The 18,776-nt window shown below is 36.7% G+C and overlaps 1 protein-coding gene across 3 annotated transcripts in view; it reads right to left on the bottom strand.

Moving 5' to 3' along the window:
- The window catches only part of ASPM (assembly factor for spindle microtubules), a 53,695-nt gene that overhangs the window by 10,132 nt on the left and 24,787 nt on the right, over window positions 1-18,776 (bottom strand). For 2 of the 3 annotated variants that reach the window (XM_086693896.1, XM_025921287.2), the window contains exons 17-21: window positions 13,294-13,488; window positions 6,438-11,192; window positions 3,528-3,694; window positions 2,153-2,249; window positions 825-1,034 (exon numbers count right to left, since the gene is read on the bottom strand). In XM_086693896.1, the coding sequence (XP_086550022.1) occupies window positions 825-1,034; window positions 2,153-2,249; window positions 3,528-3,694; window positions 6,438-11,192; window positions 13,294-13,488 (5,424 nt within the window). The remainder of the gene's footprint in view (window positions 1-824; window positions 1,035-2,152; window positions 2,250-3,527; window positions 3,695-6,437; window positions 11,193-13,293; window positions 13,489-18,776) is intronic. The other variant, XM_086693897.1, reaches the window with a different exon arrangement.

Here is an 18,776-nt window from a genome sequence, read left to right as displayed (position 1 = left end):
TCCAAATGTGTACCCCCTAACTCAGAGTATAAAAAAGCAAAATTATATTTTGGGCACTTTACTAAAGAACAGCAATTTAATTTAACTGGACTACACAATAACAGTAAATAAAGCTTTCAATGTACTAACTATAATATGAGAAGTCTATGAATACAATACTCACAAAAATGTTGTGAGAACTGTTGGGAGACGGTGATAGTAAGTCAGACAAAATTATCTGAGTGGATTTCTCCGGTTATTAGACAGTCCAGCACAAATCTAGCACAAGACTCTTTGCAGCAAAACCTCTCTATAGTGGCCTTTAGACCTCTAATTTGTATTTAATGAACACAGCAGAAGAGATTTCTCCTTTTTAATTTCAAATTTAAGTATTTTGTCTTTGACAGCGTTTTGCATATTGATGCCAAAAACGTTGTGACCTCCCCGGGAGGGATTCTTTCTTGCTGAAGATGTGGAAGTTATCACAGGAAGAGTAGCTAACAACACCTCAGAGTTGCTGGGTGGTAGCAAAAGGCTACTTGAATGACAACCTCCTTCACAGTTGGAGCTCCTCCCTCATCCTTCTTTCAGTTCCTTTGTTAAGATTCATTACAAGAAAAAAATTAGTTTGCATTTTTGGTGAGCATCTATGAGAAACAGGCTCATAAAACAAAAATCTATAGCAACCAGTGATCTTGTCATAGGCCTCTGCAGAAGCTGAGCCGTTATATTGGTTATATTATTAGTTCTGAAATTATTCTCCAAAATCTAAAATTTCTTAACACAATTTAACACCACATACCTTCATTTCTTAAGACTGAGGTATTCTACTTAAAAATACTTACTCTTTTCCTTACTAACCAACCGCGCACTAGTGCTTGTAGAACAACTGTAGATTTTTTCAATTCAACATATTTTATCCTTTCACACTTCCCGGCCTTCCTGGCTCGTATATATCTCTGTATGGTCAAAGCGGCAGACTTCTGCCGAAGAAAGACCTGCCTTCCTTTGTATCTTCTAAAATTCGCTTGAATCAAACAAGCAGCTTGATGTCTCTACAAGGAAAAATTTGAGTGACTTAACAGAAAGGAATAATAATTTCAACCCACTGGAGGCTTTTGAATTTCTCAATGAAAAATGAGATGGTGTAATTATGATTTTGTTTTTTACATTTTTAGCTTGAGAATGTCATATTTCATATATAAGGTGACTGTAATTTCTACAGCTAAAAATTAGGTTTTTATGAAGGTGCAAGCCAAGGTCAATAGATATCTGGTGTTCTTTCCCTCTCATCTTCCTGATACTTCTCATTGTGAGGGAGAAAAGGACTAATATTACCAAAGGACAAATACATTTAATAAAAGTGTGAGCAATATAGAGAACAGAATGGGCATTATAAACAACTACCAGGGAAGCTGTCTGTTGCTTTGAGAACCAAAGACTACATCTCAGAACCAGCACATCTTAGACTCCTCGATTATATAACATCTTGACAACCAATTCTAAGAAACCTAAAGAAGTATATAAATTAAAATGGGCACTAGTTCTGTTTTACAACATAGATTCCCCACCAACTAGCTGGATGATGTTGGGCAAGTCACTTTACCTCTCTAGACCTCAGTTTCCTCATTTGTAAAATAAGAATACTAACTACTTCAATTAATAATCACTACACCAGAGGGTTTTTATGAGGATCAAATTAGTAAATATACACTAGTAGGCATAATAATAATAGCTATATAATAATAGTGAATATTACATTGAAATTTACAAATAAAATTTTAATTTTGCTTTCTTTAATAAAAGACTATAGGTACTGCAGCTATTCTAAAACTTTGATGTTAAATATTTTGAATAGGCCACCAATTGTAGTTTAAAAAATTTTTGTTTGACTTATAGTAGACAAAATATGCTACATCTATTATGACTCTCTCCAAATAAATTATTTACTCTAAAATTTAGTTCAAACTTGGGTTTCAGAATAGTTTTTAAATATAAATATACAAATTAATATATTCATAAAATGTATTTTTAAGGGTGAATATAATTTTTAATTGACTGCAATGACGTGTTTAAAATAAATGTATAGCTAACAAAAAAAAACAATTCCTTTTGTTTTCTTTCCTAAAATGGCTCTTTGCAAATGAGCTTTTTTTTCCCTTTCTTTACCTACTTTTATCATTAAGAAGTGCTCATGAGCTATTCTTCCAGAAAGCATAGCTCTCCATTTTCTCTGAATGATAATTGTTGATGCTCTCATATTCAAAAACCTAAAAAGTAGGTATTGGAAAGCAATTACAAATTTCTTTAATTTACTCAGTAAGTATTTATTGCCCCCCCCCCCCACTACTTAATACTAGAGAAAGAAAAAATAAGAAAGGCAATGAAAGAAAAAAAGAAAGTGGAAAAGAACAATTTATACTTTAATTCTAGCAATCAGAATTCTACACACACACACACACACACACACACACACGAACTGACACAATGAAAAATAAGTTTTGCAATTGGCAATGTTCGTAGCAAGAAATATGAATTTCTAGAATGAGAAAGAACTCCAACCAGGATGAAAAGAAAGTACAATTATCCAGACCTACACAAAGCCTAGATAAAGGGGATGCTGACAGAAATAACGGCAGAGTCTAAAATCTGGGTCCATATTGCAAGTGAGTCTTTGAGCAGATAGGAGCGGGTCACAAAAAGAACTTGGGAGATTAGAACAGCATCAGGCAAATGAGAAATGGAAATATGTTTGAAAGGGAAGCCAGGTATTGTACAAATATCTGAAAAGAAATGTTCTGTAAGGAGAACTAGAGAAAAACTTAAAGACTAAGGGCCAGAGATTAAACGTTAGGGGCCAACATAGCAGTAACACATAAAAATTGAGAATGGATTTAACTTACATCATGTTGCCACATTTCTTAGAAAATAAAGCAGAGCACCAATGAGAAAAATTCAAGATTTTGGTACAGGAAACTTAGGTACTACTGGTCCTTAACAGCTGATAGCAGCAACTATATCTTTATATGGTAAGCACTGAGCTTCCACCCGTGGAATTTATCAAGAAACTCTTCTAACATTAGAGTCTCTCCTAAAACAATCTTTAAAACTATCACTGATATAATAATTCATCAATTCTGGTAACTGGGGGAAAATTCTTACACCGTGAAATAAAAAAATAATATAGATAATCTGATAAGAGCTTCAGAAAATGTGTTTCAAAGAAATGAACTAGGAACAGGAAAATACAATGAACAAAAATAAGTTGGTAATTAGGTCTTCATTAAAGTAAAATAGGGGGGCTAATATAAAGTAAAAAGAGAAAAAGAAAAAGAAAAAAGAAAAATGATTGTATCAAGGCTCTATCTCAAAAAATAAGAGTCTTATTTTGTTTCATCAGTGGAGATAACACTAACAAAAGAAACCATACAAGCTAGGCGTAGCAAATATTTAAAAGACAAAGAAATAAGCAGTATTATTTTATATAAAGACTTAGCTACCACACACACAGACCCTCATACTCCCCTAACACAGCTATGATACATTACCGTGTTCTCTCCAGTTTGGTATAGAAACAACCTTGAATGACTTTAACAGCTTTTAATATAGCTAGATATTCTTTACGTGCTTTCCAAGACCTATACCAGGCTTGAATCTTGCAAGCGGCTTTCACTTTATATAAATACTTCCTGGCTTTATAGCTCCTCCACGCAGCCTATTAAATACATAAATATAAAAAATATGCAAGGAGATGTATTTTTTATTGTTGTTAATTGAAAAAAAATCAGTATTAAACATAGCTAATGTAATGCTAAGTAGACAAAATCAATTGCAGAAATATAGTCATATGATGACTCTTCTATTAGGCTCATTCATTCCTGACATAGATGAGCCCCCTGAAACAGTGCAGCTTACCACAGTGAACACCTATTATATGCTTTATCACACGTACCCTGGCTGGCTGACAGCTAAGCCTAATATAACCTTAACAAATATTCCTAAATTTTAATATATGTATAATGTCTGAAAAGCCAGATGCGTGTATTGTCCTTACTATCTCAATCCGTTTGGAAGAAAAGAAAGCAAAGGAACACACTGACTACTTATTGGGAAGGAACAGGAATCTCTCCTACCTCCCACCCACCTCCCTCACATGTATCCCGGGTTTTGTGTCCAGGCTGCAACAAAATCCTGAGAGCAGCTATCTGTCTGAGGACTATCAGTTTTTCCAATTTCTGCAACCTTGCAGCTGACTACATGTATAAGTGACAGCTATAACCTATTAAGCCCTTCGCACTAAGCACTATTAAAACCTTATAATAACATAGGTAGATAATATTTAATCTAGAGACGAGTAAACAAGGCCCAAAGAAATTGAGTAACTTGTTGATGTGCAGGTAATAAGTGGAAGAAGTACCTTTATTCTTTACAAATATCTTGTGAGATGATTATTAAGATCTCTATTTGACAAAACAGAAATCAACGTCGACGAAGAAGAGACTTGTTACACCACAAGGCCAGTAAGTGACAGAGTCAAGATCTGAACCCAAGTCTTGACTCCAAACAAATACTGCAGCCACAATCTACATGGGGATCAAGCTCCAAATTCAGCTGACAAGCAACAATTACTCTTGTGATGTCCTTGACTTACTCAGAGCATATTATATATGGCTTTTATGTAAACAAACCTGAACACCAACATATTGGTATTCACAGTAGGAGCCAGGCATCAGTATTTCTAAAAATTCTAAGTGATTTCAATGTGCACTAAAGTTTGAGACCATGAAGGATATGTTAAAAACCAGACGTGTAAAGTATAATTTTTAAACGTAATCATGTATGAGAAAAATAGTCAAAATTTCCTAAGATTGTTACTGTGGCTTTTCTGTCATTTCAACTGAATATAACCCTAACTAACACATCTAGTTAACACATTTCAACCCTTAACTTCTTGGCAGCATTTGGAATTTGAACATTCGTTTCTTCTTCCCTCAATCCTTGGTTTCTTGATACTATAAATCTTTCAGTTTTCTTGTTCCCTCTTAATACCATGTGTTGGCGTCTCCTCTCAATGTTCTCACATGTTGACGTTCTTCAGTGTTGGAGTCCCCAGCAGGCTCTCTCCTTTTACCCATTTTCCACATTACTCCTACGTGATCCCATCACTCCATGACTTCAACGATGCTATGTATGCCAATAATGTAGAAGTCAAATTCCAAAATCTGTACTACTCTCCAAACACAGCCAGCTGCCTTGCTAGATACTTCAACTTCATCATGTACCCCAAACTGCACACCTCATCAATCTTCCAGTCTGCTCCTCTCTGCTGCCTCTGTCAGCGAATGGTAGCATCTGCTGTTACTTAAGTTGCGCACGTGGCTTGAAAACTCGTTTAGGCTCTATGTGATGCAAGTACTACGCCCTCCACTCAAACGAATCCTTGCAATCCCATTGCCACTACTAAACTATCTTTCACCTGACCTACTGCCAACAGCCTCCTGGCTGGTCTCTCTGCTTCTAGTCTTGCTCCCCTTCCAGTCCCTCTTCCACATTATTGCCAGAGCAATTATTTTCAAAATAAAAATATGATTCTGGTCTTCTTTTTAAACTCTTCTAGAACTTCTTTTAATCTGACGAAAAAGACTACCCTTCTATGTCTTACAAAGCTATCCACAATCTCACTCCCTCTATTGCCATCCTGGTCTCCAATCACTCTTTTCACAGTACTACACACACTCTCGCTCTAGTTTTTGAACTCCCTGTTATCTCCTACAACTAGAATGTTCCTTGGATATATTTTAGTGGGCTCTTTCCAATTCATTCTTGAGCATAACATCTCAACTTAATATATGTATAATTTAATATATTATACATATGCATGTTAATATAACATATATATAATATATAAATATTATACATATACATATTAATATAATGCATATATATATGTTATATGTAATAATAATAATAATAATAATAGAATGAAAAAAATAATATAAAATTGCTTTGGAAACCAGAAGTGCTAAATGCTCTGAATAAACTACACAGGCCTATCTAGCTTAAGTAGGTCTTATTAGCAGATTGTTAGAGGGATAAAATTATACCATTTGGCCTAAACTTGGCCAAATATCACTTTACCTTAGCTTCAATTTCTCACTTAAAAAATAATTTTACTCAAAAGAGTAAAACTATAAACAAACTATATTCTCAAAATTAACACCCACTGAAATGCAACAAGCGTACAGCGATCATGTCCAGAGGAATTCTAGTTCTGCACTGTCTTAGCTGAATTATTAGTTCCCTTTTCCCACTCTCAAAAACGTTCCATTTTGGAAGAAAAGTGAAATGGTCATGTAAACTAAGTATTATGTTTTATGATCTGCTTAAACTCATTTTATAAATCTAACAAATATTGGTTAAGGAAAGAATGCAAGCGTTACATTTAAATTTACAAGTACCTGGATTTTTATGGTGCTATCCTTAATTTTCTGAAACTTTCGTTTCTGTATAAATCCTCTTGTTCTAGCTTGAATAATGATAACACTGCTCCTAACGTGTAAATATGCTTCTCTTTGAGGTTTTGCAGACAAAAAGCCTCTGTGGTGATTTTGTAAAACCGATGCTGCTTTCCTATACAATAAAAACTGCTTTCTTGCTTGCCATGTCCTGAAATACTGCTGTAGGGTTACAGCAGCTCTTTTCTGCTGGACAAATCTTCTCCGATACACAGCCATCTGAAGGAAGGACTGAATTCGTAGGGCAGCATGCTTCTGTGTTTCCAATATTTCTGTGGCCGTTTTACAAAAAGCTTTTTGAATCGTTACTGCAGCCCTGCCCTGGGAATGACACTCTGCCTCCTGTGAACAAGCAACTAGAGAAGCTCTATGCCACTTCTGAATCCTAAGTGCTGAGCTTTGCACAGCTTCATACGGAGTTTCAGTTCTGTGGCGGCAGAACGCAGATCGCTTCTCAATGGCTGCAATCTTTGCCTCAGATAGGTTTTTCAATTTCTGTCTAACTTTCATGCCTCTAAAAGCAGCCTGAATAATTCGTACAGATTTCTGGAGTGCTAAGAAATTTTTTCTTTCCGTTTTTACCCTGACGTATGACCTATAATAATACTGTATAAGAACAACGGCAGTTTTCTTTGCCCGATAATCAAGTTTGGCCCTATGCATTCGGTAGAGTGACTGAATTAGGGTGGCAGCCAGGTGCATACGCTGGATATCCTTTCGGACCTTAAAGCCTCTGTAGGAAGACTGTATACAAATGACCGCTTGGGTACGCACTGCAGTTAGTGCTCTGTATCTCCTCTGAACAAAGACTACTTTTGCTCTGAAGTGCAGATAATGCTTCCTTACTTTGGAGGCCTTAAGATGCTTCTGAAGAACAGTGGCGGCCTGATGCTGCTCCTGAATCTGTTTCCTTATGATCATGTCCTGGAAATCTGCCTGAACACAGGCCGCTACTTGCCTAAGTGCATCGTGTTGAAGTGCTTTCCTCTTCTTTGCTCTATATATTTTTTGGATTACTTTTGTGGCCCACTGAATCTTTCGGTAAAAAAGATACTGTCTATACATTCGATATGTGCTTTGTATTATGATAGCAGCTCTGTGTTTTTCTCTTAACAGCTGTCTTGCTTTCATTCCCTTATATGCAGCCTGAATGACCAAAGCAGAATGTCTTTGTCGAACATAATTTTCTCTTTGCAGTTTTGCAGCTCTGTATATCCGGTAATGTTGCTGAATTAGAATTGAGGCATGTTTCCAAGCCTGAAAGGTAACATACGTCCTGTGCATTCTGTAAGTGGCCTGGATGAGAGATGCAGCCCTGTGCATCGCCTGAACCTTCTTCTTTGCCATCAGTCTTCGGTAAGATGACTGGATTGTAATGACCGCCCTTTGTACTTTCAAGAATTGATGCAAGTGATGCCTGGCACACGTGGTGGCCCGATATCTCCTCTGCACAAAAACAGCAGCTTTTTTGAGGGAAACAAATCTTTTCCTTACCACTAAACCCCTAAACCTGCTCTGAATTAGCACGGCAGAGGAATGCATCATTTTCAAATGCCTTCTCGCTTTCATACCCCTAAATGCAGCCTGAAGGATCAGGGCAGAATGTCTTTGTCGGAGATAACGTTGTCTCTGCAGTTTGGCAGCCCTGTTCGCTTGGTGTCGCTGCTGGATTACAACGGAGGCTTGTCTCACGGCCTGGTACCTCACGTGTGCTCTGTGCATTCTGAAAGCTGCCTGGATGACAGTGGCAGCCCTGTGCATCTCTTGCATCTTTTTCCTTACCACCCATCCTCTGTATGATGACTGGAGTGTAATGACCGCCTTTTGTAACCGCAGGAATTGTTGTAAGTGATGCTTTGCACAAACAGTTGCGCGGTATTTTCTCTGAACCCAAAGAGCGGTTTTCCTGAGAGACAGAAATCTTCTTCTCATCTTCAGAGTTCTAAATCTCCTCTGAATCAGAGTTGCAGCTAAATGCATCATTCTTAAATGTCTTCTAGCTTTCATCCCCCTAAAACCAGCCTGAATGCATATGGCAGAATGCCTTAATTTGTTATACCTTTGAAATTGTACGTTTCTCTCCTTCACTGCCCGGTACCTCTGCTGTACTGTTTGTGTTACCTTCTTTAACTTATTAAAATACGTTTCCTGTCTGTATCTTCTGTAACAGGACTGAATGCGTATTGCTGCATTCTGCATCTTCCTGAGAGTCTGTCTAACTCTTACTCCTCTAAAACTTGCCTGAAGAACAGTAACAGCTTTCAAAATTGTCAGGTACTTTGCATGCTGAATTTTACCTTGACAATATGCTCTGTATCTTACCTGAATGAGGACAGCTGCTGTTCTCATTTTGTGGTATCTTACTTTTGCTTGATGCATTTTAAACATGGCTTTAATGAAAGTGGCTGCTGTGTGCATGTGTTGAATACGTCTTCTCACTCTAATACCTCTAAAAACAGCTTGAATTTTAACTGCTGTCTTCTTTAAATTAAGATATTCCTTACGTTGACGGTTTGCAATTTTGATATTTCGATACCATCTCTGAATTAGAACAGCAGAAGCTCTGTAGGTTGCATAGTTTTTTTTGGCTTTGTAAGCTCTATATGTAGACTGTATAGCGACTGCCGCTTTGTTGTACTCCTTTATTTTTTTTCTTACTCTCATACTTCGGTAAGCAGACTGTATGATGACTATGGCCGCTTTGGTTTTCAGATACAACTGACGCTGTCTCCTTCCAATCCTGTACGCCCTATAATACATTTGAATCAGACGAGCAGCTTTTTTCATGATGTCCCACTTCTTTTGCTGCACATGCATTCTGTAGTATGACTGTATGATGACAGCACATTTGTGCTGCTTTCGAATCTGCCTTCTCACTATTTTTCCCTTCCATGTAGACTGAAGCATCAGTGCTGCGTTACGGAGTTCAGTGTATTCCATACGTTGCTTCTTTCCCGCGCTCCATGCTCTCAGATGTTGCTGGATGATTAATGCTGCTGTTTTGAACAATCTGAACTGTTTCTGGGTTTGGGCCATTCTAAAAGCAGACTGAATCCTCACCGCAGCTTGAAGTTCCCTTCTGATCTGCATTCGAACTTTCCAGCCACGATAAGCAGATTGGAGAGAAATCACAGCTGACTTTGTCTCTAAAAATTGCATTCTTACATCACGAACAGTCCTGTATGTCCTGTACCATCTCTGAATCTTGATAGTAGACTGAAGCACATACTGATATTTCTTCCTTTTACTATAGCCTCTAAAAGCAGTTTGAATTTTAAGAGCAGCTATAGATTGCTGTTTGATTAGCTGGCGTACTTTATAACCTCTGTAAGCTGCCTGCACACAAGTAACTGCTCTTTTAACTTGCAGGAAGTTCTTCCTCTGACTGACCTGTGCTTTGTAAGCGCGATAGTAATTCTGAATGACAACAGCTGCTTTATACATTTCCAGGTAGTACTGCCGCATCTTTCTCATTCTGAAATAAGATTGTAGTGAAACAGCAGCTTTTCTCTGTGACCTCATCTGCTTTCGAACCAGGTGACCTCTAACAAAAGCTTGCAATTTGATACAAGATTCCCGCATCTGGACGTATTCTTCTCTCTTTAGTGCAGCCACTTTTATGGACCGGTACCATTGCTGGATAAATAGTGTGGCTGCTCTCAGATGTAAATACTGTTTACGAGTCTGTTTCATCTTGACAATTGACTGTAACTTTACTGTAGCATGTTTCAGTCTCAGAAATTTTTTTCTGGAAATATAAGCTCTATAATATGATTGAATTTTTATAATGGATGTGAGGATGTGAATAAACTTTCTCCTGGCTTGCATCCCTCTATATGCAGACTGTAGAACAATGACAGCAGAACGGGTTTTCTGGTAAGATGCTAGAGCTCTCTTGGCTAAAATAGAAGCTCGAAGATGAATCTGAATTATAAGGGCAGCTTTCTTTATCTTCTTATATTTCTGTAATTGCTGATGCATTCTTACTTGTGCCTGCAATTTGATAGTAATTTTCTTAAGGTTTAGAAATCGAAATCTGTCTCGTCTCATTCTCCAGTATGACTGAAAAACACAAGCAGCTCTAATTTGTCTGTGTAAATTACGAGCTTTCATCCCTCTGAAAGCAGCCTGTAGTTGAATGGCTGCAGCCCGTTTCTGCAAATAGTTGGCGCGCTCAGTCTTTCCTTTCAGATGTGCTCTGTAGAACTTTTGGATAGTCAGTATAGCCTCTTTTCTTCTTTTATATGACTTTTGGGCTTGAAGGCACCGAAACCTGGTCTGAATGATAACAACACAAGATCTAAGGTGAATATATTTCCGTAATTCTTTGTGCATTCTATACCATGACTGTATGACAACAGCAGATTTTTCTTCTTTAGCTCGTTTCCTGACATGCCATTCTCTAAAAGCTCTTTGCAATATTATTGTAGCTTTTATTTGTAATCGCATTTTATGTTGCTTCCATCTTCTGAACACAGACTGGATTATAAGAGATGATGATTTTAGCAACTCATATCTCTGTTGATCATGTTTCCTTCTTAAATAAGCAAGCCAATGTCTCTGAATTGTAACTGTAGCCCAAAGATATCGTTTGTAAGAAGTAACTGCTATTATCATTCTTATCCTAGATTGCAGGATGACTGAATAATATTTCAATTTCAGAAATTGTTTTCTAGTGGAATATCTTCTCCAATACCTCTGAAATGTAAGAAAGGACACAAAGTAAAACAGACATAACTTTCTATACTTAACACCTCTGCAAGTATTTTTCCTAACATTTTGCTTAAAAATAAACAAGTTAAATTAAAAAAACAATATATTTTTGGAAATTACTTGTCTCTTGTTTTTGTTTATGTTTGTAGTTATGTAGTTTCTATATTGACACAGCTGTAGCCAATTCAGAAATTGTGATCTCAATCTTAATGGTATTTATATTGCATCTGTATTTCAGAAACATAAGAAATATAAGCAAGTTTATGTTCTATTAGAATAACATATAAGAAACAGTCAAAATAAAATTATAGTGACATTCTGCTATCTATTGATTCTAAGTAATTTCCTATAAATATACCTTTAGATTTTGTATTTTCTCCTTAATATCAAGACTGCTAAGCTATCTGGTAATGATTGGAAACTGTTTACATGATGGACCCTGTTCAGGTCTAATAGTTTAAACACAGGAATTTGAGAAACAAGTGAGCCAGATCACTCTCATTTTTCTCATTAAAAATAAAATTACTTCTTCCCAAATTTTGGAATTATAGACTCACGGTCAGAAAGTAGTATTCTGAAAAGATCTGAGAAATGACAAACTGTTTATCTCTTGAATAGCCAAGGTTGGTTCCTTCTCATACCACCCACAGTCCCTAATTCCTTCGTCAGGGTGAGGGTTGGGGAAGAATTCCCTACTGCAGATGAATTTTCCTTACACATAAGGAAAACATTTTAGGGGCGAGGTACCTCTGTCTCCATTAGCACTGCCCATTGTTATGCACCTGTGCTTGGTCCAAGGACACCCACCCATGGGTGAGGAGAGTTAGGGACCCTCTAAGATTTTTCAACAGATATTGCCTTATTCCTTTTATGTGTCAATTGTGGTTCTGTTTCTACTCTTCAGTCTGATGAGAAATAATGTGTACAGCACATTATTTCTCTTACTATAAAGAGATGCATAAATAATTAAAACATTATAAGTAAATTACAGAATATTAGAGACTGAAAGTTAAACCACAGTTAAACTCAACACTAATGAATATCACAAATTTAATAATGTAGAATAAAAGAATTTACATTGTTTGGACCCATCTAGATAAAATTAAAAAAAAAAAAAAAACAGGCAAGACAAAATGATAGTGTTTAAAGATGTGTAGAAAAAAGGCATGATTAGCATATATTAGAATAATGGTTACTTTGGGCTGGGGTGAGGAAGCTAATGGACTGAGAAATGGCTTCTGAGAAACTGACAATATTCTATTTCTTGACCTAGGTGGTGGTTACATGGGTATTCACTTTGTGAAAAACTATCAGGCTCTACATTTGTGTTTTGTGCAATTTTCTATGAGTAATACTTCACATTTAAAAATGGTTCCAAAAAGATAATTTGTTAAATCAGAATCCTTCACTTATCAACAGTAGTAGCCAGACACAAAAATTTCCGAATTTATAAAATATAAAATTATGGGGTGAAGCTTCAATGACATTTACATAGGGCAAATTTAAATAGTACACCTCTCCGATGTTATCAAAATAGAATCTAATATCAAAATCTCACACGAAGATATGTGGAATGGAATATGTCTATTATGTAAAGTAGATATGTTAAAAATTTTTTCTAAGCAGGAAACTAACATAGGCATTCTATATATAGATTATAAGTAATATTTCATTATATACCAACTAAGTGGGCTACAGAGGAAAACGCACACATTTATCCCAAAAGAAGTTTCCAGGACTCATAGTAAAGATTAAAAAAAGAGCGTGGTAGAGTTTGTGGACATACAAAGCAAAATGGTACAGTGGGTCAGCATGTCCCATGGAGAAGACTGCAAACCTCTAATATAAAACAAAGACAGAAGGGGTAAAGAATTAAGACTATTCGCTCCTTCAAAGCAAAGGAAGCATTTTGATTTGTTTGAGCCTTATGCTGATCATAGTAGTAGGTAGTAGGAAAGTATTAAATATTTGTTAAAGTACGAGAAAAACACGAAAGCCTAAGATATACTTTAAAACTTTATATTTTACTTTCTTTCTTAAAAATGTCATTAAAACTTTTTAAATTCAAAATACCAGGATGCTATACCTGAATAACTGATGCTGATTTATTTTGAACTTTTTCTAGTTTTTCCTTTTTTAACATTAATAACTTTCTTTGTGCTAAGAGTCTTCGCCAATGTTTCTGAATGGCCAATGCTGCATTAATCTCCTTTTTCAATCGTTGTTTAGATAGAAAACTGATTACAGCTGATTGAATGATTCTTGCAGCTTTGTCTCTCTCCTAAAAAAAAAAAAAAAAAAAAAACAGAAGACAAAAAACAAAAACAAGCAAATATGAATCAAAAACTTAATTACTTAAGACTCTAAACCATTATTTGTAAGAAAATAATTTGTTAAATATTAATCAAATTGATCCTGAAAATAAAACATTCCTCAGACTTAAGATAGGCTCATCTTTGGAGTAAAGATAATTCTGGGAATGATGAATGGTCCGATAGGTGGATTTGCATATATATTTATAGGATGAAACAAAAATTCCTAGTAAATATAAGTCTAAAATAAAGATCATACACATGTTTGATATACCACAGTTTGTCAGTAATAAATGTAAAGGCAATTTAAATACGGTATGTTTATCAGATTATGGCCCAGATTCATGCTTGATTTTTTATTATTTTTTTATTTATTTATTTATTTATTTTTTAATTTTTTTTTCAACGTTTATTTATTTTTGGGACAGAGAGAGACAGAGCATGAACGGGGGAGGGGCAGAGAGAGAGGGAGACACAGAATCGGAAATAGGCTCCAGGCTCCGAGCCATCAGCCCAGAGCCTGACGCGGGGCTCGAACTCACGGACCGCGAGATCGTGACCTGGCTGAAGTCGGACGCTTAACCGACTGCGCCACCCAGGCGCCCCTCATGCTTGATTTTTTAAAAAGAGGGGGACTATGGGGGGGGTGTTGGGGAAGAGACCCTAAAATAAACAAAATGCCTTACAATAGAATATAGTATTGTTTTGTTACAACTTGAACAAAAGAATTAACAAAAAGAGAGAAGCAGCAAAATACCACTTTTAGCACAGGCTACAACGGTTTTACAGCATAGACACTCAACAGATAAGAATATTGGATTATGAGAAGTGGTATCAGGACCTATGCCCGACAGCATAGGTGCTCAAAGAGGAGCCACCTACCCTGGGAGCACTATAGGCTGGTACCCCACATGTCTCTAGATCCATGACTCCTAATAATGCATTACTAAGAAAAACAACATAGGTTAAATACTTACTAGGCACTAGGCACCATTCTAAACACTTCATGAATGGTTCATCTAAATCTCACACAACTGTAAGAGCAGATGAACAGGTACTAATTTTATGACTATGAGGAAACTGAGACAGAGCAGTCAAGTAGATTGTCAGTCCACTGGTAAGATAACCAGGATTTGAACTAGGCAATCACTTTGCCAAACTCTTCAAGGCTAGATTTATCATTTCAGTTACCTGAACTGGAAACTAGAATAGAAGTCATTCCCTCTTATGGCAAGAACAATTTATAGCATGTGTGACAACCTCTTTGTAGCTAAATGGGACAGCTCACCATCCAAGGGTGGGCTCTACACAGATATTAGCTATAGGTTCTAGTTATTAATTAATCCTAATCAGTTGTTGAGTGGAAACTGCACAGTATGGGAACACATTCACTTACGGAAGGGATCAAACTGCCACTCTAAGAAAGGAAAAATGTAGTTAATGGATTGAAACAAATACTAACAAATGGTGAGAGTCATATATTAGATCACTTCTGAGAAAAGACTAGACAATTCTAAAACTGGGCTGCGGAATTATGTCCAACAAACTCAGTAAGCCATCTAATATCACTGTCAGTAAGTCCCATGTGAAGCATATGGACTTTAAGGTTACAGATAGCCAAGTTAAAAGCATCCCTCCCCCCTGCCACAATTTCAAAACATATTTCAGAGCTACGATAATCAAACAGTGTGGTCCTAGCAGAAAGACAGGCACATAGACCAATGGCACAGAATAGAGAGCCCACAAATACACTCTCATATATGTGGATAAATGATTCTTGACAAGAGTACCAAGAATGATCTATGGGAAAAGAACAGTCTCTTTAGTAAACGATGCTGGAAAAACTAGACATCCATATACAAAAGAAAGAAGTTAGACCCTTTTCTTATGCCATATAAATTAACTCCCAATGGACTAAAGTCCTAAATGTAGGACCTAAAACTATAAAACTACTTATAGAAAACATAGAGAAAAATTTGATTAACATTGGATTTAGCAATGATTTATAGGATGACACCAAAAGCACAAGCAACAAAAACAAAGAGTAGACAAATGGGGTTACATCAAACAAAAAAATTATATTCTGCGAAGGACACAATCAACAGAGAGAAAAACCATCTACAGAATGAGAAAAAAAATATTTGCAAATCATATATGTAATAAGGTACTTGTACCTAGAATATATAAAGAATTCCTATAACTCAACAACAGAAATATCCGATAGCCTGACATACAAATGGCTAACACACAAATGAAAAGATGCTCAACAACACCAATTATCAGAGAAACGCAAATCAAAACCACAATGAGATATCTCTGTACTATTAACGAGTATTGGCAGGGATGTGGAGAAGTTGGAATCCTCATGCACTATTGGCGGGATTGTAAAATGCAATGAAATAGTACGGCAGTTCTTCAAAAAAAGTTTAAAACTGAAACTACCATATGTCCAGCAATCCCACTTCTGGGTACATATTCCAAAAAACTGAAAGTACAGTCTCAAAGAGACACACCCATGTTCAGAGGCATTATTCACAAGAACCCACAGGTGGGAATAACCCAAATGCCCAGTGAAAGATGAATGTATAAACCAAATGTGGTATATACACACAATGGAATACTATGCAGCCTTTAAAATGAAGGAAATTCTGGGGCGCCTGGGTGGCGCAGTCGGTTAAGCGTCCGACTTCAGCCAGGTCACGATCTCGTGGTCCGTGAGTTCGAGCCCCGCGTCAGGCTCTGGGCTGATGGCTCAGAGCCTGGAGCCTGTTTCCGATTCTGTGTCTCCCTCTCTCTCTGCCCCTCCCCCGTTCATGCTCTGTCTCTCTCTGTCCCAAAAATAAATAAAAAAATGTTGAAAAAAAAAATTTTAAAAAAATGAAGGAAATTCTTCCACAAGCTACAACATGGGTGAACCTTGAGGACATACACTAGGTGAAATGATCCACTGACAAAAGGGCAAATATCGCATGACTTCACATACATGAGGCATCTAAAATAGTCACCCTTCATAGAAATAGAAAGTAGCACGATGATTTCCAGGGCTGGGGGAGAGGGAAACGGGAGTTATTTCATGAGCACAATTTCAGTTGTGCAAGTTAAACAAATTCTGGAGCTCTGTTTCATAGCAATGTAAACACGCTTAACACTATTGAACTGTACGCTGAAAAAAAGTTAAGACGGTAAGTTTTATGATATGTGTTCTTCACCACAATTTTTAAAAACTGGGTTTAAAAAAGCATTCCCTATTAGCTTAAAAAAATGGAGTCAAAAGTTGCATTTGAGTCAAAAGTTCTTAGAGCAAGGGGCATTCTTAGATACAGTAGGCTAAGGTAAGTTGACACTTTCCTGTTTGAAGGTTATCTCAATCTCAAGCAAAGTAAATGGAACGATTTTATGTGACATTAGGGAAGCTACAGATGGAAAGGAGACAAATTCAAGGAGGTGAACATGTGATGAAATTAGCAACTTTGAAAACTTATACAAACTGATGGTGAAAGTTCCAATGCTGGCAGTCACTGACTGTTTTCTAAATTAGACCACCGTCATCATTTTAAATCCTATGCTGTTGGACAGCCAACAGCCAACCTGTTACAGGCTTGTTTTATTTTACCTTGCATATGAGCCAAACACAGGGATTTACTTTGCTTTGCAGTTTGTGCCGACACTTTGACGGGAAGAACTAAATGGTAGAACGGGTCAGGGGACCCTTGGACAATCCTGCTTCATTCATTAGGTAATTGGGCCATTAGTCAATTTTCACTTGTCTCTGCAAGAACTTGGGCCATTCTATTCTCAATGGATAGTTTGTACTAATTACAACAGTGACATGAAAGTAAATTTAACACCTGAAAAATCAGCTATCTCAAGTTGGTATTTATAGGTTTATTAGCTTATAATATTTTTATGAGAATATACAGGGAACCTACTGCTTAATGTTCCAAATAGCAAATGAAAAGATATAATTGGGTGTTAGCATAATTGTATAAGAGAGGGAACATGGTCACTTGAGAAAGGAGAAAAGCAGTGGTCTCTAAAAAATAGGGAAATTTCTACTACTTACATCAAAGAAATAAATCAGGAAAAGAGATCTCACCAGCAAAGAGCTAAGAAATCTTTGCAGTTTATAGCTTCTTAAAACAAGATCATCTCGAGCAGGAAAATGAAGATTTCATTTGCCACTCACCGACCCCCCACAAATTCTGATAAATATCTGTTTCTTGGGATTTTAAATATCTTATTTAATATCATATAAACAGAATTAATGAAATAATTTGAGAACTAGCCAGGAAAGAGTCTTCGCTGAAAACTCTCCTAAAGCAATTCTCCTACAAGCTTCCAAAAGACAAAAGTTATCCTTGAAGGGATATGTGGGCAAGGAGGCAGATACTGAGAAGATGGAGGGCAAAAGAAGGCACAAAGAAGATATGACAGCAGAAAAGACCATTTGTGAGTATAAGCCACTGCCTAGCTCCCAAAAGTTACTACCAAGAGTTTGAGTAGGGTGAAAGCAAATTTCAATTAATGTTATTTCTGAGTCTGATAAACTATGACAAAATACATGGTATGTGTAAGAGTTGCCAAAATGTAACTGTTTTTATAGAGTTATTAAGGACTCTATCCTAAATGCACAGTAACTCAAAATTGAGGAGCAGTATCGGGTGGAATGTATTTCTGAAATACCTGATAAATGTATCAAGCATGGTTGCTCATTTTATTTTGTTTGATTTTCCAAATAAGTGAGTATAGGATTATTAGTGGAAGGAGTAGGTAGAAAAAAGGACTAAAATAGTTTGTTCAACTTGATCAACACCACTTAACAGATGGTTAAAAATCACATTTTTCTCGAAACTAAAAAAATCACTTATGTTAATACAAAGTTGTATAGTATTAGGGTCACAAAGGGAAATAATAAGTAACATTCCTATCCCTATGCCCAGGTCCTAAATATCTTGAGAAATAAAACAACAGAAACCAAAGTACCACTTTTAAACTAATAAAGAGGGGAGCCTGGGTGGCTCAGTCAGTTAAGCATCCGACTTGGGCTCAGGTCATGATCTCACAGTTCGTGGGTTCGAGCCCCGCATCGGGCTCTGTGCTGACAGCTCAGAGCCGAGAGCCTGTTTCAGATTCTGTGTCTCCCTCTCTGTCTGCCCTTCCCCTACTCATGCTCCATGTCTCTCTCTCTCTCTCTCCCCCACTCTCTCTCTCAAAAATAAATAAACATTAAAAAAAAATAAAGAAAACACTGGAAAAC

This window comes from Puma concolor, chromosome E4 (genome assembly GCF_028749965.1).
Source record: "Puma concolor isolate L17-30 chromosome E4, mPumCon1.1.hap2, whole genome shotgun sequence".
Classification (NCBI taxonomy): Eukaryota; Metazoa; Chordata; class Mammalia; order Carnivora; family Felidae; genus Puma; species Puma concolor.
This window is presented reverse-complemented; position numbering and strand designations above follow the sequence as displayed.